Below are 24,149 nucleotides of genomic sequence, written 5' to 3'. Positions count from 1 at the left end.
GTGTATGCGCTCTCTGAGTGCTTCTAGTTCTTTGTGTGATCATTTCTTTCCTGTCTTCCTTCACATTTCTATGGTCCTTCTCCCTATTGCTAAACGCCATTTGATTCTGTCATAAAATAAGTGTTTTAAAGTATCAAACTAAGAGAATTGTGCTTATTATGGTTTGCGTTTAATAAAAATAAAAGTTGCTCTTATTCTTTTTTTTTTAGAGAAAGAAAGTAAAAATTTTCCCTTATATTGCGGGAAACACCTTAAAAGCTCATGAGAAAATTCTTCGAAAACTCAAAAGAGTTAAAAGAACAGACTCACCTGGGGAGAGTGATGTGATCATCGTCTTCTGTCCTATTGTCAGCCGTTTCCAGTCAGACATCCAGTCAGCATTATCCAGTTTCTCAGGTAAACATGCAGGAACACAAATACAAGAGGTGATAGTCCATTCTTTGTCTGTTGGCAACAAACCTGTGCTGTCTGTCTTTTAAAGGAAAGCAGGAAGTGATTTTGGTGGCGATGCATCATACTTATGACAAAAACTACACTTTACCAGACCAAAGACACAACAACTTCCCAAATGTCTCACTTCTTGTAGAGTGTCTGTTTTTTGAGAAGGAAGGACTCCTGAAATGTCGCTGGAATAAAAAGGCAATAAAAAAGCTCCGTAAAAAGGTAAGTCTTTTTTTTACATTGTTTGTTGTTTTGCATTATAATTATATTGGTTTGTGGTGTTACAGTTCCCTATAATATCTTTTTTTATACTGATTGCTTCAAAGTTGTGTGGAGTGTATTAGTCACTGTTAATGGTGAGCGAGGATTTAAGGTAATGGTGTACATGGTATTTATGAGATGCCTGCAGTTTTTTATGGACCCACAAGAATAACAAAGAGAAACATCTATGTAAAACTACAAAGACAAAAAAGTGGTGAAAAAAATAATAAAAACAAGTACCTGAATGGGGAAAACAGAGGAAAAAAAGGAAAGAATTAACTTTATTTTATTTTATTCATATTTTTATTCTGTATTTATATATTTTATATATTTTATTAACTACTTCAGCTTTCCTACATTTTAAAAATTATTTTTTTTAATTAACAAATTTTGTTAGTTTATTTCAATCATAATGTTATTTCCTTATCACTTTCTATGTTCCCTGAAAGGTCAAATTGTCACGTCTTCTGTCTAGATTATTTTATTAGATGTGCAGGAATTTATTTCTCAATTTGGGCTAAATCACTAAAAGCCCAGAGTATACCAAAGCTAAAGTACCTTAACATTTTATTTATATTTTAATTAAACATTTATATTTCTTTTTCAATGATTTAAAATATTTCTTATTTTCTTAATATTTTTAAATTCTTATTTATATTATATACACATTTATGTTAATGTTTCTTTATAAATGCATCAACTACATGTGTTCCGTCAGGATATCAAGTTGACCATTGGTCTGATTAGATGATGAATTCTTAATTAACTCTAAAGGAAACATGATAGCGGTGAAATTAGATGGACAAATCATTACAATGTGTAATGATTTTGATTTTGTCTGTTACATTCCTACTGACAGTCTACAAATCCCAGAACAGTTTAGGCCCAGAATACATCTGTGATATGTTCAGAGAATATGAACACAGCAGAGCTCTTATGTCCAAAGAGTCAGGTCAACTACTTCAGGCCAGATTTGCTATTTGTTGCTGCCATTTTACTTTTATTTTAATGCTTTCTTTACTATACAGATAAACCTGCCTTTTTACAGTGGACTTTTACTGTACATGATTTTAATATGATGTTTCTTTTCTTGCCTTTCTTTCCTTTGCAGCTCAAAAATATTAGAAAGAATCTTAAAAAAAAGAATAAAAACATGTGACATTCAGGAACTGGAACACAAGAGGGCAGAAAAACTAATGGTAAGAAATCTGGATATCAGATATACCAATGCAGCATGTATCAGAAGATGGATAGCTCACATGCCTTCTAGTGGGCTGACTTTCACAAAAACCTCTTCAATCATTCTGTTACTCGTAATTGGTTTTAATTTGTTGAAATTAACCTGACTGTTGATTATTTTAGTTTCTCATCAACTGTTTGCTGTTCTGTCACTGAATAAGAGCTTCTATGTAGTGCTCATGACACATTCTTGCTGCTTCACTTGATGTAATTTCACATCACGCAACACTGTATGCTTGCAAGTTGCATAATAAAGATAATTTGTTAATACAGTTCTACTCTTATCTTTTGGTTACGAGTTCAAACTTGACTTCCCATCACAGCAAAATTAGTTAGGATTCCATGCTAAGAAGCATTACCATCATCATCATCATCATCATAATTTTCTGACAAACAACCACTAATGCTCACACTCACTCTTAGGGAGAATTTAGCGTGACCAAAAAAACCTTACCTGCTTGTCTTTGGATGGTGGGAGTAAGCTGGAGCACACAGAGTACCCATGCATAAACCAGGAGAACATGCAAACTCCACACAGAAAGGCCCCTAATCAAACACCCGAGTGTTGAATGCCAATATAGTCAATAAGTGTACTTTGCAAACACATTTCTTTTATAATCCCTGTCCTGCTGAGGGAGAAGAATACACTGTGCCGTTGTACCATTCTGCGTTTCAATGGCTTTCATACGGTACAGTGTTGTTGCGTGTGTTGGATTTAGGCTATGTGTTAAGTTTTTGTTTCTCCAAAAGTGCACTTTTCAGTTACAATGTCTGGGTCACCAAGCTTGCATTTCTGAGTGACATTCTCATTCAGCTAAATAAACTAAACAGATCTATGCAGGGTCACAAATCACATGCTATTTACGGTCTCTGCTACATCTCTCCATTCATTTGGGAGTACTTGGCCTAAAAAAGTTGAAGACCCCTGCTCTAGATAATTATGTTTTATTTAGAATTCATCTGTTTAACAGTCTATTGGTGTGGTCTCTCTCTTCTACTTAATAGACTGCACAAACCAATCTGAATTTCAAGCAGGCCTGTCAAGCACTCGCACCATGTCCATGAAGCCACATTGTTCTGTCTAAACCATGCAGAATGACATGTGGCATTGCTCTGCTAAAATGACCTCAAACCTCCCAGTAAAATTGTCAACATTATGGTAACATACATTTCTCCACAATTCCACTATACACCTCCTTATCAATGCTATGTTACCCTCACATACCAAAGATACCATTATAGATGCTAAACTTTGCACTTTTCACTGATCAGAATCAGAAAAACCAGAATCGCCTTCATTATCATTGTTGTTCAACAACAAAGCTTAAGCAGCAGCTCTTTAAAATTGTGCCTTTTAAAATATTTACAAGTATTAAATAAAATATAATAATAAAAAATATATAAATATGAGTGCAAAAACAAGGTAAATAAAATACAATGAAATAGTGCAAATGAACAGAATGTAAACGGCAAATAGTTAAGATGGAGAGAATGTAGACAGTAGTCTTAGACAGTCATTGCACAGAAGGACCGGCTTTATTGCACGTTTTTGAGCAGTTAGTATGATTTTGAATTGTTTAATGTGGCTATTGCTGTCTCTTAGTCTACTAGTCCAGGCTCTGCGTGACCTGTAGCGTTGTCCCGGTGGTAACAGTTCAAACAGGTGGTAACTGGGGTGAGCTTTGCTTAGGTAGCAGAGCTGGTGATGTCCTCCAGGCTGGACAAAGAGCGGCCTGTGGTCTTCTGGGCTGTGTTGATCACTTTCTGCAGTGCTTTCCTATCTGCTGCCGAGCTCCCTGCATATTAAGTAAGTAAGTAAGTAAGTAAATGTTTATTTATATAGCACCTTTCAAGATAAAATCACAAAGTGCTTAACAATAAGATATTAGTACATCAGGATGCTCTCTATGGTGGCTCTGTAGAATGTCACCAGCAGCTTCTCCTTCAGGTTGATTCTCCTGAGCACCCTCAGCAAATGGAGCTGCTTCTATGCTTTCTTCACCTCTGCTATGGTGGTGGGAGTCCAGCAGAGGTCATCCGAGATCTGCATGCCCAAGAATCGGATGGAGTGGACCCTTTCCACACAGTCCCTGTTGATGTAGAGAGGGGGCGGATCCATTCTGCCCTTCTTGAAGTCCAGGATGATTTCTTCAGCTTTTGTAGTGTCCAGTGGGAGATTGTTCTCTGAACACCACGCTGGCAGTCTGTTGACCTCACCTCTGTAGTCAGACTCATCCTCCCCTGAGATGAGCCTGGCCATGGTGGTGTCATCTGCAAACTTTATGATCGTGTTTGAGACATGGGTTGGAGTGAAGTCATATGTGTAAGGAGTGATGAAGAGAGGACTCAATAGACAACCTTGTGAGAAGCCAGTGCTGAGCGTAAGGGTGGAGGAGACCAAGAGGCCGAGTTTGACAGATTTTGGGCTGTCAATTAATAAGTCCTTAATCCACTGGCAGGTTGGGGAAGCTGAGGCCCAGATGACATGTTTCTGCACCAGGATCTGGGGGATGAAGTGGTTAAAGGCTGAGCTGAAGTCCAGGAAGAGCTTCCCCGATACTCCAGGTGATTCCAGGTGGAGGGCTAAAGTGATAACATTATCTGTAGATTGACTCCCCTTGTAAGTAAACCGGTGGGGGTCCAGAGTGGGTGGCAGACAGGCCACCCAATGTGGACTCTTGGGAAACTAGCTAGTTTTTCAAAACATTTACCACAGGTGTAAGTGCAACAGGCCTGTAGTCTTTGAGACTGTACACTGTTGTGTTTTTGGGAATGGGGATAATGGTTGAGGTTTTGAGGCAGGCTGGGATGCTGCTTTTTGACAGGGACTGATGTTGTGGTGAAAACTCCAGTCAGTTAGTCAGCACATGCTCTGAATACCTTGCTGGGCACTCCGTCAGCGCCTGACGGCTTCTTGGGGTTCACCGTCTTTAGCACACATCTCACTTCATGCTCCTGTAGTGTTATAGTGCTTGTGGTGGGGGGTGGTGGTAGTGGTGTGTCTGCCGAGGGTCTGTTTGACTCAAACCGAGCAACGAAGTGGTTGAGATCCTCTGCCTTTGGTCTTTATGCAATGAGATTTCTCCAGACTTCCAGAGTCACCTAAATATCCCATCCCTAGTAGTTATAACTAGTTTTAAAATAGTACAATTACATTAATTATTTGTGTTGATCCAGCAAAATAAAGTTAAGCACATCAAAAATCCAATTTAATCATATGTTTACACCTAGATCAGGCGTGCCAAAGTCTAGTCCTCTTCGAGAGCTACTATCCTGCAACCTTTAGATGCAACACACTTGAATAAAATGGCTTAATTCCCTCATCAGCATATCATTCAGCTCTGCAGAGGCCTGGTAACAAGCCATTCATTTGATTCAGGTGTGTTGAAGCGGGGTTGCAACTAAAAGTTCCAGGATAGTAGATCTCGAGGACTGGACTTGGGCACCCCTGGCCTAGATGATGCCAAGTTTGGAAGAGAAAAACAAACTGGATTTGTTTAAATCAAATCTGACATTATCATAAATAAATAAATAATAGAAAAAGTGAAAAAAAGGTTATTAACTTAGAGACAGTTGACAGGCACTCATCTTGCCATTTGTGGATTTTGGAACATTGGGGTGAGTAGGGGGGCGTTGTGGTCTCCGGGGTGCAGCAGTCTTAAATTTCCACCATCTGTACCAGTTTGCCAACTCACCTATTATCATCCAGCTAACTAAAAACATCTGATTCTAATTTTCTACTCACATGGACTGCTAATCTTAGAGGTTCATATACCATTGCCACACTAATATGAAATACTGTTCCAACAATATAATTGTCTCATTTGTTACTTTTGGTTCTTTAGATGTACTCTTATGAAAATAAATAAATAAATAAATAAATAGAAAAATAAATAAGTTCAGTTTAAACTTATTTGTGCAAATATAAAACAACACACAAGCTTTTAAGCACCCCTGGAGCTCTCTGACAGAAACAAATGTGCTGTGCAGCATAGTTCTATTTGTTAGTGCTGCTTCTTAAGTCAAACTTTCTTAATGGCATGTGAATAAAGTCTCCTTTGCTGCTGAGTTGCATTAATGAGTTTGCACTTACCTGCACTTCCTTCCATTGCTCACAAGATGGCAGTTGAAGATAAAATCTTCTCTGTGTGTTAAACTCAGCAGCTGCTTGGTGGGCCTGTATAAACATAAACAGCAAGCTTAAAAAATAAGCAAACCTGAGAAGACTGGTTGTTAAGATACAAAAAAGGGGGGAAACATTGTATGCATTAAGTGGAAGCTCTAAGAAAACTGCTTCGAAACTGCAAATACAATAAATCCATCTGTAGAACTGAGAATTAAATTAGTATTGTTTCTTTTTCATTGTTCAAAGCTGAATCCCAATTTCCTTAATATAAAATTGAGAGCAGTTACCTTCAACTATTTGTGCCTTTATGATGACCACTTATAGACGAATAGATTAAAATGTTTGAGCGCTCTGTAGCTTTAACACTTGAATACATTATTTTAGGATTTGGTGTACAAACTGAAGGCCCACATCTACGTAAGTTAAAACACATACAAACACACACACACACACACACACACACACACACACACACACACACACACACACACACACACACACACACACACACACACACACAGACATACACACATCGACTCTATACAATCTCATGAACAGACACACTGTGTACAAACCAAAAGTGAGTTCTCACAGACAGGAAATGATGTCAGTTCTTGTCTCCAAGGAGATGGAGGCAGTTGCTAAGATACTGTGACACTAGGATTTTTCACTGTATTTTCTTTCTCTCTCTGTCTGTCTAAAACACACACATACACACACACCAGCGCTCGCACACACACAGATGTCACCATGAATAAGTCGAAACTCTTTTGTATATCTTAGTGTTTTGCATTGAGCACTCACTCAACTTTTTCAGTAGCAATTCTAAAAATACCCACAAAAACAAACAAAAAAGAAAACAAAACTTTTTTTCCTTAATCACAGTTGGATAGTTGGAGCTTTTAAACAGATTGCTAATAGTCTTCACCCAAAGAGCAACTGCTTCAAAAATTAGCCACATTTGTAATCTTTGAACTATGTGCAATCGCTCAGTCTCCTGCTTCCAAAGTGGGCATGTAGCTAAAGAAACAACAGAAGTGATGGATGTGTATCAGCACCCTTCCAAAGCTCCTGCACAGTATGAGCTGCACCTCTCTGGTGCTATCAGCATGCCACATATGTCTTGTCCCTAGCATGTTGCTGCCAAATCCTCATCACCCTCCCTTTCTCCTCCCCTGTGGCTTCTAACACAGCATTAAGAGTTTATAGGGTTTGGGTTGTATTGGAAATGCCATGTACCCGTCCTCTGGATTGTAGGATTAGCTCTCTCCACTATATTTCTACTCCGAGAGCCTTCCTGTACTGATGACACAAGCAATACAGCAATGAGTGTTTGTTCATTTACTGTGCACGAATGCATGTCCTTCTCCCTCCATCCTCTCCGTTGCTCCCACACAGACACACATACACAAGCTCAAGGGTGCCTACACACACACACACACACACACACACACACACAAGCATACCATACATGCATAAGGGGGATATCAGATTCAATGTGCAATGACACAGTGAGGACACAGAGTGGAAAAAGGGGAAGGAAGGATAGCAGAGGCGCAGGCTGCGTTTGGCATGGAATCATTTTATATGGTGTTGGGGGAGGGATGTAAGGCAAGAAGATGTACAAAGAGAGGAGACAAGAGCAGCAGAGAAGCACTGAAAGGCAGTCAGGGTTAGATGAGAGACTAGATATAGGTTAAAATTTTTAACATGACTGAAAGGGAATGAGGGAAGAGGGGGAAAAGAGGGAAAGGAGGAATATCCTCTGCACCACTGTGTGACTGGAAATTTAATGGAGGGAGAGAGATAGAGAGAGGCAAAGATGGAAGGAGCGAGAGGTAGATGGGTGGGAGAGAGGGAGGCAGTGGAGGGGGAGGGGAGAGGAAGAGAGAGGCAAAAGGCACAGAGACCTCATTGCTGTGCAGCTTTCAGTGAAAGCTAGTGGTCGCGAACAATGCTCACTACGGCATTCACAGAGAGGGAGGGGAAAACCGAGGGAGAGCATGAAGGAAGAGGAGATGGAGAGGAGGAGAGAGAGTATATATCTTGGGGGTCTTTCTGAAGCATCACTGGCCTTTTCGGTCTTTTGACCTTTAGTGTTTGCTGAGACAGAGCAAAAGAGATTCATTTTTACTAACAAACTTGTCTTTCGGTACAAAGCTATTACAAGCCGCTTGTGCAAAAAGTTTGAACCGGATCTCACTGTGAAGAAGACAGAAGCTAAGATATATATGGAATTACACATGACAAAGATCAATATGAGTTATTGTTAGAAGAATAGCATCTTTTTAAGACTAAATTCTTTACTGATTAATAACTTGCAGACAGTCTTTTCTTTAACAAAAAAGGCTACAGACCACTTGTAGACTTTGAAACATGCACACAAAAACCATATGCACATTCGAAAAACTCAGAAGCTGCGGGTTTTAGCAACAAGCAAAACTTGCTTTCTCTCCATGTCTGTTTGCTGACAGCAAGTAATGGTCTTGCTGTCTTTCTAATTTACAGCTTTGAATCCTCCACAGTGGCTTTTTTTTTGGGGGGGGGGGCGGAGATGCTCAAATGCAAAGTCTGCAAACAACATACTTCACTAGTTTGCAAGATATATTATTAGCTAGCCATTACTACATGCATGTGCTAGCTCAGAGCATTCATAATGAATATAGATATACACACATACATACTTATGGCCTAAAAAAACTCTTCAAGTCCAAGGAATGTTGCTTACTGCAGATATTTGGTGACTTGTAAAAAATATGTCCCCAAGGGTTGGTGCGAAGCACTGAAACCTGGCCAGAGTGCTTAAAATCTCATTTGTCCAAAGAAATCACACTGACTCAGTTTATCCTTCTAATTTGTCTGTGCTGCTGAGTCATATTAATAAATATGTGGCTATACATAGCTGCTCATTACACGTAGAGCTTATGTTGCAGCAGTGATGTGAGACAAAACCTAGAAATCATATAAAATATGAGATAAAATATCTTATTTTAGTTTTAACCTGCTCTGCAGCTGTAGTTTAATGCATCAAAACATCTGAAGAACGCAGTTGCATAGTCTTCCAGTAAGGTCTTAGATTCAGTTTCAAACATACGGAAAATGCGTAAAGAGCCGCTTATGCTGGACGCAAACTGCTCTGCCCAGCGGGCGCCGTCGCGTTTGCTGCGTTCCTCTGTGAGGATAAGGCGCATCGATGCACTCGTCCCCGACCTCGTTCCCTAAATGTGACAATTATAACATCATTTTCTCCAACGACCCGTTATCTGATCTGACTTTCTTTTTTTCCGCGTGAGAATGTGGATTGTGTTCATCTTTAACCTGCCAGCACTCTAACTCCCCGCGTTGCGTTGGCGCTGCGGATCTAGCCTACAGGAACAAGAGCCAGCTCACAGCCGTGGAAACAAGCGAATCAATTTAGGAAAGAGAAAAGGAGAGACAGATAGCGTGGTTGGGGGAAAAGGAGATCGGAGAGGGGACGAGGGGAGACAGAACAGAGACATTACGCAGCAGCCACCGAAACATTAAGGTATGTATAAGCTATATTGGATGTATAGGTAGAAAGGACTGAAATGGCCGGCGTAAAATGGCATTTGTTACCTAATCTAGTGTGGACGCTGAAATCAGTCGGGAGATGGAAAATATCAGATCAGAACAACCAATTGCAAAAAGGTTGCAAGGATGCATAACAATTTAAGTGAATAATTAATAGCCTATGTGCTTTATCCTAAGTCAAATGTATCAAATTGTTTTGTTCCTTATGTTAGCCTATGTCTTTTCTCACATATACACTTTTATTGTTAAAATAAAAACAAGAAAACACTGAGCCCATGGATTATTTTTGGGTGCAGTCATGCTGTCATTACCCCGAAGAGAGAATGGATGCAAGCCATTTTGTAATGCAGCATGTGCAGAATTGGGCCTATTCAGAATTTCAATTGCGTTCCCGAGAAGGTGCGCCGTAGTGAGCGCAGCTGCATAGATGAATAAGGCCATTCTGTTCAATTGTAAGAGATATTATGCTGGAGGCTATATGATGAGGCGAGATTGCAGATTAGAGATTGCGACTGCAGGAGAAAAATGGCAAAGTGTGTGCCTTTTTGTCTTTTTTCCCGCAGGAATGTTGTTTTATTTCTGATTTATTATGGTATCAGTGAAATATGAAAAATGATTGTCATCATTTGAAAAGTGGAGAATTTTTTTTTTGGCACGAACCTGTTATTTTTTCCCCCCTCAAACAGCGCTGTTTGGTTCTATAGTGGCGAAATGCATCCTATCCCACCCCGATTCCCACGTCCTGAATCAGACTAATGTTGTCATAGTTACAGTAGATAATGTTGGCCCGGCTGCACCTGTGCAACTTTGTGTTCTCCAGGATCATTTGTAAATATAGTGTGTTATTGTGCAGACATAAGCATCCCCAAACCTCAATGCTTATTGAAAGCGTCACATCTTTTTTCTTTATAAACCTTAAGGACTCTGTTGTAGGGAGCAGAGCACTGATACAATCAGGCGCTTACGATGATGTGATTGGTTTGTAGCAATTGGTCAGCAGCTTGCAGCTAATTTATCTTTTCACGACTGAGCGCTCTCTCAGGCCGGATCGAATAATCAATATCTACATGGTTGCAATCTGCTCTTGACATGAAAAAAACGGCTAGGATCAAGAAAGAGAAATACAGGGGAACTTGAGTGAAATCTGAGTGAAATTGGTTAGAAAAATGACATGTAGTAGATGTTTCAAACACGTCATAAACCCAAAGAAAACACAAGGATGAGGATAAAAGGCCACTGGCGAAAGAACGAGTCCTCGGATGAGTCAAGGTGTCTTCTAAAAATAAAGCCTGTCTTGTTTTGTGCTGTTGAGGTCTTAAGTGATGAAGAACTTGAAATGGGAGGTTAAGGCAACAGGCGTCTGACTATCCAATTTCCTCCAGTATGGTGCTTTATGGGCATGTCTGTTTTCATGCAAATGTAATGCAAAGAGGAAATGTAGCTCAATTAAATGAACTAATCTGAAGAAATCGGATCTCGTAGATCATGCAGTGTTCCTTAGTGATACTGAAATGAAGGAATGACTTGTAAACATAAATTTAACATTTTAATGTTATATATATATATATATATATATATATATATATATATATAAAACAAAACAAAACAAAAACAAAAAACAAAACAAAACAAAAACAACAAAAAAACTGAAACATTAGGTAATAAAATATTCCCTTTAACTACACTTTACATCTGGTGGTGCTTTTCATTGACTTTTGGAAAAAAGAAAGAAAGAATAATCTGAAACACCACCATCACTGTAATTTAAATGAAATATCAGTGTCGGACACTGGAAAAATCTTGTTTAGATCATTGGTATGATTAGCTCTGAATATTAATAATGTTTTGACGCATCCACGAATAGTTGTAAATGATAAAGCACTTGAATTGATAAGGTATAGTCATTATAATAATTTCCATTTAGTCAGTCAATTGCATGATAACTGAGATGAGGGGAATGAGAGTGTAAAGAAAATGTTAAGAAGATGTGCTCCAAGAGAGCTACACACAGCATCATTTAGGCTTTTTACTTGTATCCATAAGACCACATGTGCTTTCTAATCTAATCTGAGATAGATAATGTGTTGTTATCTATCTGTGGCAGGTACAGTTGAGATGCTCATAGATAAGGATGTGAGTTCCTTTGTGTGTGTCAAAGAGGCAGGGAGAGGATGTGGGATGTGTAAAGCAACTGAAAAAGTCTATTTTTAGCATTTCTTTATGAGCTTTCTTAAAGCTGCTTTACTAGTTTTAACTATGTTTCCAGTGAAGACTGATCTTGACCCAATCTTAAAGTTCATGGTGAATTTGTTTCAACTGCTGTGATTTTGGAGGCCAAGGTTAAGGGGCAGCCTTTACTAGGTTTATACTGTACTGTATGCATTTGTGTGAATGTATCTGTGGGAGCTCCTGACTAGAAATTTGATTTTATATTTGCCTAACAAATACTGTGATAGAAATATATTTTTTATATTTCAGTCAAATGCATAGTGATTTAGACCACAAAAGTACTGCTGGTCTGTTTTGAACAGAAAATGTTCATCAAGCTCAACTAAACACGGTTATGCGGAATAGGGCACTGGACAGTAAAAACACAAGATGGTGAGTGAGCAGGTTACCACAGCAACTGTGTTCCTAGGAGCGAATGCATCATCGGCGCATAAGAAAGCAGATGCTGAGAGCTGCCATGGAAGCTATCTTTTTATTTTTTTTTTAATTATTACCAGTTTATTATAGAAATTAAAGATTACAAAACATGTATTTAACATTTATTTTAAGTAAAAATATTGACAATGGTAACATTATTAAGAAAACAAAGATCTTCTTATTCATTTTTCACAGACATCCCAGACTTGTGACTGCTTAAGTCACAGTGTCAAGCATAAGGTGTTTTAGTAAACAAGGAAGACTTTCTTTCGCTAACCATTATAAGACAAAGAGCCCAAGGATTTCTAAATTTAGTGAATCTGATAATGCTTGCAGCCATTTCTGTTTCAAATACATGCATATATATATATATATATATATATATATATATATGAAATAGAAATGGCTGCAATCAGTTTATTTTTATTTTTATTTTTAGTGATGTATGATTAGAGGTTGCATATTGTATACAATATATGCTTTGTAGTATTACCAGAAGTCAGTAATCACTCCATCATACATTAATTGGTAATTACTGCAAGCATGTATAATTTGTTCACCTATTTCAGTGGTGTGCCTCTGCCTCATTAAAGATTTTGTGACCCTTTGGCCTTGAACTTTCCAGCAGTTGAAAATGATTTGAGCAACTCTTGTTTATTTCAAATGCAAAATTCTGACTTTGGTCTATATGTGTTTGATTAGAATAATGCCATTATCATATAGTGGATAGTGAGTGCCATCCTAATGGGTGTACTGCAGCACTTGTGGCTAACTATGAGAGTTTTGAAATTTGTGGCCATTTCAAATCATGACCCTGATATTAAGTCGAGATATGAAGAAAATGGCAGCTGACTCATCATGTTACACAACTGAAGAGACACCTTCATGGAAAAGAAAGCAAATCCAGCTTATTTCATGTGCCTTCATGACACTGAAATATTTAGTCATTTTTAAAGGGGCCTTGTGATTCCCGCATGCAAGTGGAAGGCTAATATGTTAAATCTACTGAACTGTGCACTTACTTGACCTCGTTTCTATTTCTTCTTTTCTGTCTCCCCCTACAGTGAGAAGCAACAGATTCTACAGTGACAACTTCCACAAGCAAATCCTTCGCTAAATTTGATTCTTGTGACATAATTATCATGGGAACAAAAGTTCACGGCTTCCTCAAATGAGATATTAAAAAGAAATCAATGTGTCTGACTGTCAAAAAAAAAGTATGAGCAAAGTAAAATAGCAAGCTTTTATTAATAAATATATAAACATAATATCTAATTTTTCCTCTGATTTTTTTTTCAAAAGTAACTCCTCCACAGAGAAAAACATCTAAAAGCATTAATTATGAATTTCAAGATAAGCACTTAAATTCCCCTGTTTGGAGGTGACATATCAACATCATAGCAATAGGGGTGGGTCATGACTCAGTTGCCATGCGTGTTGTCATGGTGACCAGCCCCTGCACCCCTTTCCCCCTCCTCTGGTTGGTCCAGCTTTTGTTGTGGTTTCACAACCATGGACCTCAGCTGACAGAGGCAGCACCTCCTTGCCCAAACCCTTGTACCTGTTCCAACCAGGCAAGCCGTGTCATCTGTACAAGGAAGAGTTTGGATCAAATCCCTGACAATATTTCAGAAAACACAAGATACCTCAATCTACAAGAGAACTCAATTCAGGTAAATATGAATTCACTTAAAAACAAAGCTGCTACAATGTGTGCTACAATGTGCCTCATTTTTTCTCTTCTCACTAGGTCATCAAGTCTGACACGTTTAAACATCTGCGACATTTGGAAATTCTCCAGTTGTCCAAGAACCACATTCGGCAAATTGAGGTGGGAGCCTTCAATGGTCTTCCCAATCTCAATACATTGGAGCTTTTTGATAACCGTCTCACAGTGGTACCGTCTCAAGCCTTTGAGTACCTCAGCAAGCTAAGAGAACTATGGCTTCGAAACAACCCCATAGAGACGCTGCCGGCCTTTGCCTTTCACCGTGTTCCCTCTTTACGACGTCTTGATCTAGGGGAACTCCGGAAGCTGGATTTTATCTCAGAGGCTGCCTTTGAAGGTCTGGTAAATTTGCGCTTTTTGAATCTTGGCATGTGTGGTTTGAAGGACATCCCTAATCTCACCCCACTGGTGAGACTAGAAGAGTTAGAGCTGTCAGGGAACCAGCTAGGGATAGTCCGGCCTGGATCTTTCCAGGGTCTAGTGTCACTTCGGAAGCTATGGCTTATGCACTCCAGAGTGTCAGTCATTGAACGCAACGCTTTTGATGACCTCAAGAACTTGGAGGAGCTTAACCTCTCACACAATTCCCTGCATTCCCTGCCTCATGATCTCTTCACCCCTTTGCACCAACTAGAGAGGGTCCATCTCAACCATAACCCTTGGGTTTGCAACTGTGATGTCTTGTGGCTTAGCTGGTGGCTGAAAGAAACCGTTCCCAGCAACACCACATGTTGTGCTCGTTGCCATGCCCCCCCAGGTCTGAAGGGAAAGTACATTGGGGAACTAGATCAGACCCACTTTACCTGCTATGCCCCAGTGATTGTGGAGCCACCCACTGACCTCAATGTCACCGAAGGCATGGCTGCTGAGCTGAAATGTCGTACTGGAACTTCAATGACCTCTGTGAACTGGTTCACCCCAAATGGCACTCTGATGACACATGGATCATACCGAGTTAGGATCTCAGTGCTTCATGACGGAACACTGAATTTCACAAATGTGACTGTGCAGGACACTGGGCAGTATACCTGCATGGTAACCAACTCTGCTGGAAATACCACTGCAACTGCTGTGCTCAATGTCTCTGCTTCTGATCCCAGCAACAGCTACAGCTACTTCACCACTGTCACTGTAGAAACAGTAGAAACAGTTAGAGGAGAGGAGGAGAATTCGGCAAGACAGTTTATAAATGAGACCTTCATAGATTTCCCTAATCCTACCGTTCAGAGAGGGTTAGATGGACGGCCTGGCATAACTATATCACCTTCTCTCTCATCTCTTTCCTCACTGTCACCAAGAGCTAACAGAGCAACTGAAAACACAGCGACTGTGTCAATAATGGATGTAACTAACATTCCAGGCCTCGATGATGTAATGAAAACGACAAAGATCATCATTGGCTGCTTTGTTGCGATTACTTTTATGGCAGCTGTAATGTTGGTGGTCTTCTATAAACTCCGTAAGCAACATCAGTTACACAAGCATCATGGCCCAGCCAGAGCCATTGAAATTGTCAACGTAGAGGATGAGATTGGAGCTGGGGCTGGAAGTGGCATCTCAGGTGGTTCAACAATGAATTCTGGCGCTGGTGGAGAAGGAACCTTAAGGATACATCATCCAGAAATAGTCAACCTTCCCAACATTGGCCGCACGGACACCCTCAATCATTACTACAAAACACATCATTTCAATAACAATGTGATGGGTCTTAGTGTTGGCGAGGGGATGGGACCAGGAGGGATGCTCAACAGCAAGAACCAGCATGGCCAGGATATTCCAATCTCTTGTACTTCAGTTCCTATCTCTACATCTAATTTGCTTACCACATCAGGCAATGGCACCAACATCAACTCCAGCTCTATGTCCCCTCCACTGCCGATGTCTCTCCCCATGCCTACCATGGGCTTACATGGATCGATCAAGGGTTTCATGGGACAAAACCAGAATCCCCAAATGGAGCCTCTTCTCTTCAAGGGGAACTCGAAGGAAAATGTCCAAGAGACTCAGATCTAAAAACAAAAGTGAGAGTATAGAGGGAGAGTGCGCAAGAGTCAAAGACAGAGAGGGAATTGATGTCGGGTTTACGTGTGGAATGATAAGACATTAGAGTGCATTGACATTACACCAGGAGAGAGGATAGACTGACACGGCAATACACAAACACATAGACTTATCTGTGACGGTGTATTGAGCCAAGGATTACAACAATGGCCCACTTGTGTTTGTAGTAATGACCATGGCCATGGAGATCGAGGAGTGGACATTGCTACAATGTAAATCTGTGCCAAAGCAAATGTTTTTTGCAGTTTCTACAAGCTGTGTTCTCATAGGAAAAAAATAGTCTTTCAGAGTAAATAAGTCCCCTAATCATTGTTTGCCAGCAGAGTTGAAAGATACGCAAAGCACTTACCACACTGAAGAGCCGAGATATTGCAGAACAAAATCCAAGAGACATTTTTCTTCAACAACAACAAAAAAACAAACAAAAGAAAAAACAAATAAAAACATGAGACACATGCTCTCTCAACTGACTCAATAGACTCCCTCAAGGTGAAAATTATGTAGGCATAAGTAGATGGACAAAAAGGTACAGTGCAGTACAAACTACTGTGAAAAATCCACAAATTATATAAATATATTTTCATCTAAATATGTTTCATTGCAGACTATGATGCAGACATATTTTGGGACGGATGTATAAGCTGGTATCGTTTGTTTCTTTGTGAATAATCAGGGGCAGTGATAGTGGAGGTTTGTTATGATTTAAGTTTGGCTACTTCTCAGAAACATAAGGGCTCAATTGCAACACTCATTGTGAATCTTCAATTGGCTTTGTGACATAAAGCCCATTTAGGTTGTAGAACAGTAAATGCAGATCTCTGTTTGACAAACTTTTGTCTGTTGTTTTAGTAATAATCATTACAAACTTTTGTGTTTTGAGAGTGTATTATGTATTTTGCAAAGGCCAGCTACTTGGTATTTGAATTGACAATTCTAATACTTAAATGCCAGCATCAAGTAATGGTAAAACAATGTTTCATAGACACAAAAAAGTAATTTAATGCCAAGCCCTGTATGGGTAAAAAAAAAAAAGTGTTGAAAATGTGTTATTTGAATCCGATCAGTAGCCAGATATTTGCTTTTAGACTGGAATTTGATATGACCTCCTTGCTCATGGTTACCATAGTCATGCCATAAAATGCTGTCATAAGGATGATTAGACATCTGCAGCAGCATTAAAGAAGGGATTAAACATCCATCTTTGGATGATTGGAATGAATGAAAATGTACAGTATATTAATGATAATAATGTCTGGTTGTATGACAATTGTAAGATCCACATTTTTACAGTGTAACTTTCATATGTTAAATGCCATTTACGCTTCTTGCGTTTCAACTATGTATTACTTTATTTTTGTTAGTTTGATATAATGTGTACAGTTGTCTAGCCATGTATCATTACGTGTGAAATAAATCAATCATATATTGGGTTGTGGCGGGTCAATATGGCAACCACACAAGTAAAGAGTGAGACATTATGCAGTCCTCTGTGCTAAACCTGGAGTGAATGTATGGTTTGTGGTTAAGCCATTAGTCATCCTAGTAATGATAGAGACCATCTGTTTTGTTAAGGTGCTCAGACAGGCTTTTAGTCACTCTCCTATAGATGGACTGCAGACACCACTGGATCTGGAAAATAAGTGTTTTCATGATCTTAGTCTTAATGAGGGCACTTTAGTTTTGAATTAGCCAGTATGCTTGTCCCATGGTAATCATTTTACATCTGTGTGGAAATGCTTTGGAATGGGAAAGGATAAGCAAGATGCTGAATAAAATACAAGGTTACATTTATCAAATAGTAATCTAATCTAAAATGTTTGTTGCAATTGAGCTCAGATGGGACATGTGACCACTCAGAGCTCTGAATGATTTTGTAAGTTTTGTTATTTTCCAGCTCACCCACAGACCAAGTGTTTTTAGCTGAGAATGTACTTCAAAATGATCCATATGATGGATTTTATGTGCATTATGAAGGTCTTTGTTTTGACAAATGAGCCCATACTAACTGGAAGAGGACATAAGGAGGACTAGTAATAATGATGATGATATGGGAGATGATTTAAGGTGAAAGCAAGAATTTTCTGCCATAGAGGTTATGAATTGAACATTTTCTTTACACATAACTTTGATCCTGTGTAGTGCCTAATATCTACAACATCTTTAAAAATATGTCCGGTTATAAATGTATTAAACAGCAGAGGTTGTTAAAATTGCAGCAGTGAAATTTTGGCAGTTAAATTTAAAATCAACCGGATATAATTATGTGACCCTACCAACAGATCTAGTGGACAGGGTTCAACTGTTGCCCCATAGAGACACAAATAGAATATAAATGAGGGCTAAAGATGCAACATATGGCGGCTCCCTTGATGTGCTACATTTGGAGGTTCTGCTGTCAGATTTCAAAGAGCATATTAGATATCTCTTTCTCATTTGTGTGAGCCTGTGTATGAGGGTGCATTCTTGCCTGTCATACATGGAACAAATAGTTTTACCAGGACATTACATGTAAGTGTTTTGTTATGGTGAGTCACCTTATCAGCAAAAAACTGTTCCTTTCATACCTCTAATGATCTGCAACGATCAATTATCATTATTATTAGTGTGGCGAAAATGCTGAAGGGCTTTGTTGCATCTAAGTATACTGGCTGCTGTTGTACATATATTTGATGCTACTGTGTAGGAAGCTCGTCATAGAAATTTTAAGTAACATGCTGACCACTTTTAATGAGGATGTTTGACTGGAACCTGAATATGTATATACTGGGAAACTGCGATGTGCAGTTTGGCTACAGATGGAGTACTGACATATGTGTACCCTTTGCATCATCCGTCGCTTACAATGGATGCTTCAGCCCAGATGACATTTATGGGTTTGTTGGAAGAAAAACTCCATAATGAAATGGATTATGGTATCTGAGACACCAAATTGCAAGACAAGAAAATGGACTGACCTTTTGGTCCTGTAAAGGTAAGCTATTCTGTTTGATAAAACAATATAAAAACAACCTGGTCTGCTTTGAACGATTTTTAAAAGGAGAGAGAACAGTGTTAAGGTCTAGAAAAACCTTCATTGACAAACAAAAAAAGAAAACACAAAAAAATGTCATTTTGTGCTTTTTTTCTTATTTCCAGTTGTTGGTTGTATCTTAGTAACTGGTATTATCAACTTATGTCTTTATGGATTGTCATTAAATTTTATTTTTCCACCACACATTCATCCAGGTACATGTGTGGCAGAGGAGTGCATTGCTTCAGCTCAAACAAAATCAAGATGTGTTGTTCTTGCACTTCAATGACTGTCATACAGTGACTGAAAGGTTTCTTATTTTACTGTTTGCCACTTGTGTGACTTAAATTTTCAATTTTATTCTGCTACTAGAATCATCTGCCACTTTCATTCTTTGTTGTAATTTCACCTCACAAAAAAATACTACTAACTAAATAAGAAATGAGCTAATAAGTTCAAAATGACAAGTGACATTTCAAATAAGTTATTGCGTGAAATTTTATAATACAAAATGAAAAGAGTCTGAACTATAACTGTGTTTACCCTGTCTTTTATTCCCTGCCATTTTCTTTTCTTTACAATGTTTTATCTCCAAGAAAGGACAATCTTTCTAAATAAACCCTCTGCTATGTGTCATAATATATGAAGATGAATGTAAATGCTATAGCTTTACAACAGAATTTAAAGTGCCAGATGGCTGACTACAGTCATGCAGTGAGCTGAAAACACGTAACATATATAACAGGCTTTCTTGAACCATTAATATCTATAATTAACTTAATCATTGCAGATGATTAAACTCTTAAATAATATTGCATTACCAAAGGGTGAGCTTATAAGCTTTGTGAAAAAATACATTTCAACATTTTTTTTAGTTTGTTGATGGAAATTATAAACGGAAAATGATTAAGAGTGGTCACAGAAGAAATGCAGTGATATTGTTTTAGCGAATTCAGCAAAACATAAATACAGCTTGTAATCACTGCTGCGTGATAACTACGTTAATAAATTATATGGTCCATCATGTTACGTTAGCGTAATTGCACAGTAACCTGCTTTGTCATTTTTATTTATTAGTTTATATTATGAATTAGTAAATATCACAAACAGGTGATAGAAAATGAAAAAAAAAACCAAAAAAAAAAAACCTTCCTTCTCATCTCTGGATATTTCCTCTGACATGACAAGCAATTCAGTGGAACTGGGCTATTTTTAACTTATCCAGTTAGAAATTTACACCAGACTGGGAATTGTCCGGTTCGTTATTATTACTCCTTCATAATGTCAAAATGTTGACTTGAATTGGCCAGAGGGCTTTCCTTCACTGTGTTCTACTCTGTTTATCAGTTCATTTGTATATTCCAGATTGCAACTTATTTTATACCCTGAGGTGAGAAAAAATCTCAACACACTCTCACAGATGTCCACTGAACAACCCACTTTACAAAACATCTTCAAGGGATTTGTGTCATAAGAATTGCATCAGCTATGAACCATAACCATGAATTTAATATGTTTAGATAAAACGTTTGGGCCCTACAGCTGGTGGATTGTATTAGAAATATCTAAAGGGGCACCGTGTAAAGCCATTTTCTTGAATGTAATTGTCCTTGGCTTGTACTCTGGTCTCCAGAGACCTCAGTCCCCATGAGACATCTTGGACATAATGTTAAAGCTTGTTCAATGAACTTGTAATAGAAGTTGCCTCGTATCATCTCTGTAACCTAAAGGAAAGATGTCAAAGCAAACGTTCTGTAAAACATCAAGGAGACACATTTTAAAGCATATTTTGAAGCTTTTTGCATATTTTAAATTGTGTTAATAGGGAGTAGATGCAAGTAAAACTTTTTTTTTTTTTTTTTTTTGCAATGCTTGAAACGGGTAATGCTCAAAGGAAGTCAGGAAAAGAGAGACTGAGCAAAGACTGTGAATGCAGCAGAAAAGAATACATTAATATGCACTAAAGATGAAAGAGAAATGCTCAAATGCAAATACATTCTGAGCATTCTGTGATCTTGGCGTGAATATAATGTGATGCAGTGGAGTAATTTCAAATGAGAAAAGGTGGATTTTTAAAAACCATTCCTATCTTTTGCAGCAAGAAACAACAGTAATCCACCAGAGGTGTATATATATCAACACAAATTCCCACTTGTATTTCAGACTATGTTCCATTTTTAAAAAGAGAAGAGGAAGCCTTGAATTATGTTTGCAGAATGTAACATTCTTCCCCATACAGCCACAACTCCCTTTGCATGGTTATAGTGCAGTCATTTTCTACAATTCCACTGTGCCTGCACTATCCTCTCCTCTTCCTTGTGCAGTCTTTTCCTTCAAATTCAATAACCTCCCAGCTGTGTGTTTCTCCAGGGATTCCCTGAGCTCCCCTGGCCCACAGACAGACTGCAGAGTCTGTAGGGAACCTGACACAACATAAACTCTGCTGTGAAGCAGAGATGTCAGAGTCTGGGGGCTGCATCTCTGTCTATCGAGGAACCATGAGAATGGGAAAAACCTTAGTTCTCTACACTTAAAAGGTTGCAGTGATAAACACACACATAGCAGGAGGATGTTGTGTTGGATTCAGCTGCGTGGGCTGCAGTCATACCAAAAAACTAAGTATAGATGCTGTGGCCTATTTACGCATTATTGATATGAGGATGGACTTCAAGCTGAACTGAGAAGCCAGCTTGAAAACTATGGGAAAATATGACAGTGACCCAGTTAGGCTTAATCTTTGCAAGGTGGATAAAAGCAAATCAAAGATGCTTTCACTTAAAGTCAGCTCTGTGTTTAGTCATTTGACTGTTATTATGTGAAATTATGTTGCTAAATTATAAGCTTACTACTGGTGTTCTTAGAAGGCTTTGTTTTACTGTGCTGAACTTTCTTTGCTTTTAACTCTATATGTTTCAGTTTTATAGAGAGAAGTTCTTTCTGCTTGTTTGTGCTGCTTCCTTTTCCATCCATGAAACTTAGATAATAATCCAGGGAGAGAAAACAAACAACCCTTTGGGAAGATATTTTGATCGACACACATAGAGCACCTGACCTGCCTGCAGTCAGGATCCCATGTAACTGCAGGCAAGTCTCCAAGTTTTGTTTGGATGAAACACTTACAACAAGGTGTGCCACCTGGAAAAAAAATGCAATGTTTGTATTTCCACAAGATTTTTCCTGAAATGGGCATGATAAAGCTGTACTCTATGTGTTTGTAGACTTAGATGTTGAATCCACATGGTGTGCAACATTTTTCTGTCATGCCAAATTGTGGGGGCTATTACGCTTAATTTTATGTTAATATGACATAAATTACATTAGTTCAGAATGTTTAAGATGCTGTAAAACTCCTGCAAATGCTGGTGATATTTGGCTCATTTCATTTCCCTGAGACAAAAATATCTCTTGATGCTGAATCCAAATGAAAATCAGAGCTATACTGCTGTTAAAAAGCAACAAACAATGAGAAACATTTCATTGCTTTTTAATCATATTATGTTACACAGGAAATAATAATAATGATAATAAAAAAGAAAACTGTTTAGTTACATACAAATCTATAGTCGAAGACATTACTGAAAGTAATTACTTTCCTATTAAGATTTTCTTTCTTCCACAGATTATAAACAGACACTTTCTGTGTATTTACTGGAGGGAGGTAGCAAATTGTTCCCCAGTGCATACACTCCCACACACAAACACACTCTTTAGGCACTGTGCTGATGCTATTAGATTATTACACATACATGAGAATCGATTCACCATAACCGCAGATGGGAACAAAGCTTTTACTTCACCTGGTAAATGTTGTGGCACGTTTTACTTTTAATGGTGCTATGAATTATGTAGAGACTTTTACCCTACTTATCGTGTGATGCTTCAGTAGTAGTCATAGTTTTAGCTCTGGTACCAGTACTTACAGGAAAAAAATATGAGGCTGCAGCATTGCATCACTGAACCAAGGGAAAAACAAGCTAGGCTCTGAGTAGATATAAAGTAATCAGCCAATGATCATCTCTGATTTATGCAAAACTACCCATTATATAGCTCTTTTAATTCATGTCAACACCAACAAAAGTGGTAAATAATAATTGTGGAGCCCCTATTTATTGGAACTTCATAAAGATGGCAAAAATCTTGCCAAACTACTGAGAATTACTGAGAATTTATTACAGACAATAACAACTGACATTAGTATTTTACCTTTAATAACTTTTACTGTTGAAACAAAGTCATCTGTGTGGTAAATGGAATTCAGACAGATGCTCTCTACCAGTCACACTGAAACTGGTTTTGCTTCTTATATTGTAAGTTTATCAGTTTGTCAGTGGGCTGGTGTTTTCACTGTAAAAAAAGTAAAAAAAATCTTCTTTGAGAAGATATATCTATATATGTCAGAAGTCAGATTTTTTAAACTTAAATCCTGTTCACATTTGCCGTTTCCATGGTTCCTGGGTGATTCAATCATAGCTGGATCACCTATGAAGCCACACCTAAGGTTCCAACATGTCCCCACATACATCCTGCATGCCATTTGTGACTGGATCTCAGTTACCACAGTCTATATACAAATACACATATAGCATAATGCAGTCACCTGCTAGCTGAGCAACAAGCAGGACATCAGCCCATCAACTAATGTTTCTGGTAAATCATGAATACAGTGGCCAAAATTATATATCATTATTCAGATATGAACACGTTTCAAAGTAAATTAAATTATAATAAATGAAAAAAAAAGTATTAATCCCAGAGAAAAACTAGTAAAATAAGAAAAATTAAAATTCAAAAGAGAAATTTAAATTCATCTGAACTGCATTTATTGTATAATTATTTGCAAAAATGTAAAAATGTTCAACAAAATATAACAACATATGAGAGAAAGAGCATAAAATAAATACTTTTTTGACTTGTGGAGCTCAGTGTTAGAACAGTTCTGCTGAAAAAGCACACAGAGTAACTCATTGCTGTGTATTAATAGTTTCACATGTAACATGCCACTGGTAAACTGTGGCAAAACTCTAGGTTAATAAAACCTTCAGTTTACCCTTATAAAACCATGTTTCTTTAATATTTTCCAATAG

The 24,149-nt window shown here is 38.2% G+C and overlaps 1 protein-coding gene across 1 annotated transcript; it reads left to right on the top strand.

Annotated features, from left to right (window-relative positions):
• Positions 1-9,060: 9,060 nt before the first annotated feature.
• Positions 9,061-19,598, top strand: lrrc4bb (leucine rich repeat containing 4Bb). Its single transcript, XM_041974641.1, has 3 exons — positions 9,061-9,593; positions 13,330-13,938; positions 14,016-19,598. The coding sequence occupies exons 2-3, from the start codon at positions 13,696-13,698 to the stop codon at positions 16,005-16,007; spliced, it is 2,235 nt and encodes a 744-aa protein (XP_041830575.1). The 5' UTR covers positions 9,061-9,593; positions 13,330-13,695; the 3' UTR covers positions 16,008-19,598.
• Positions 19,599-24,149: the final 4,551 nt, after the last annotated feature.

Source organism: Melanotaenia boesemani, chromosome 21 (genome assembly GCF_017639745.1).
Source record: "Melanotaenia boesemani isolate fMelBoe1 chromosome 21, fMelBoe1.pri, whole genome shotgun sequence".
Classification (NCBI taxonomy): Eukaryota; Metazoa; Chordata; class Actinopteri; order Atheriniformes; family Melanotaeniidae; genus Melanotaenia; species Melanotaenia boesemani.
This window is presented reverse-complemented; position numbering and strand designations above follow the sequence as displayed.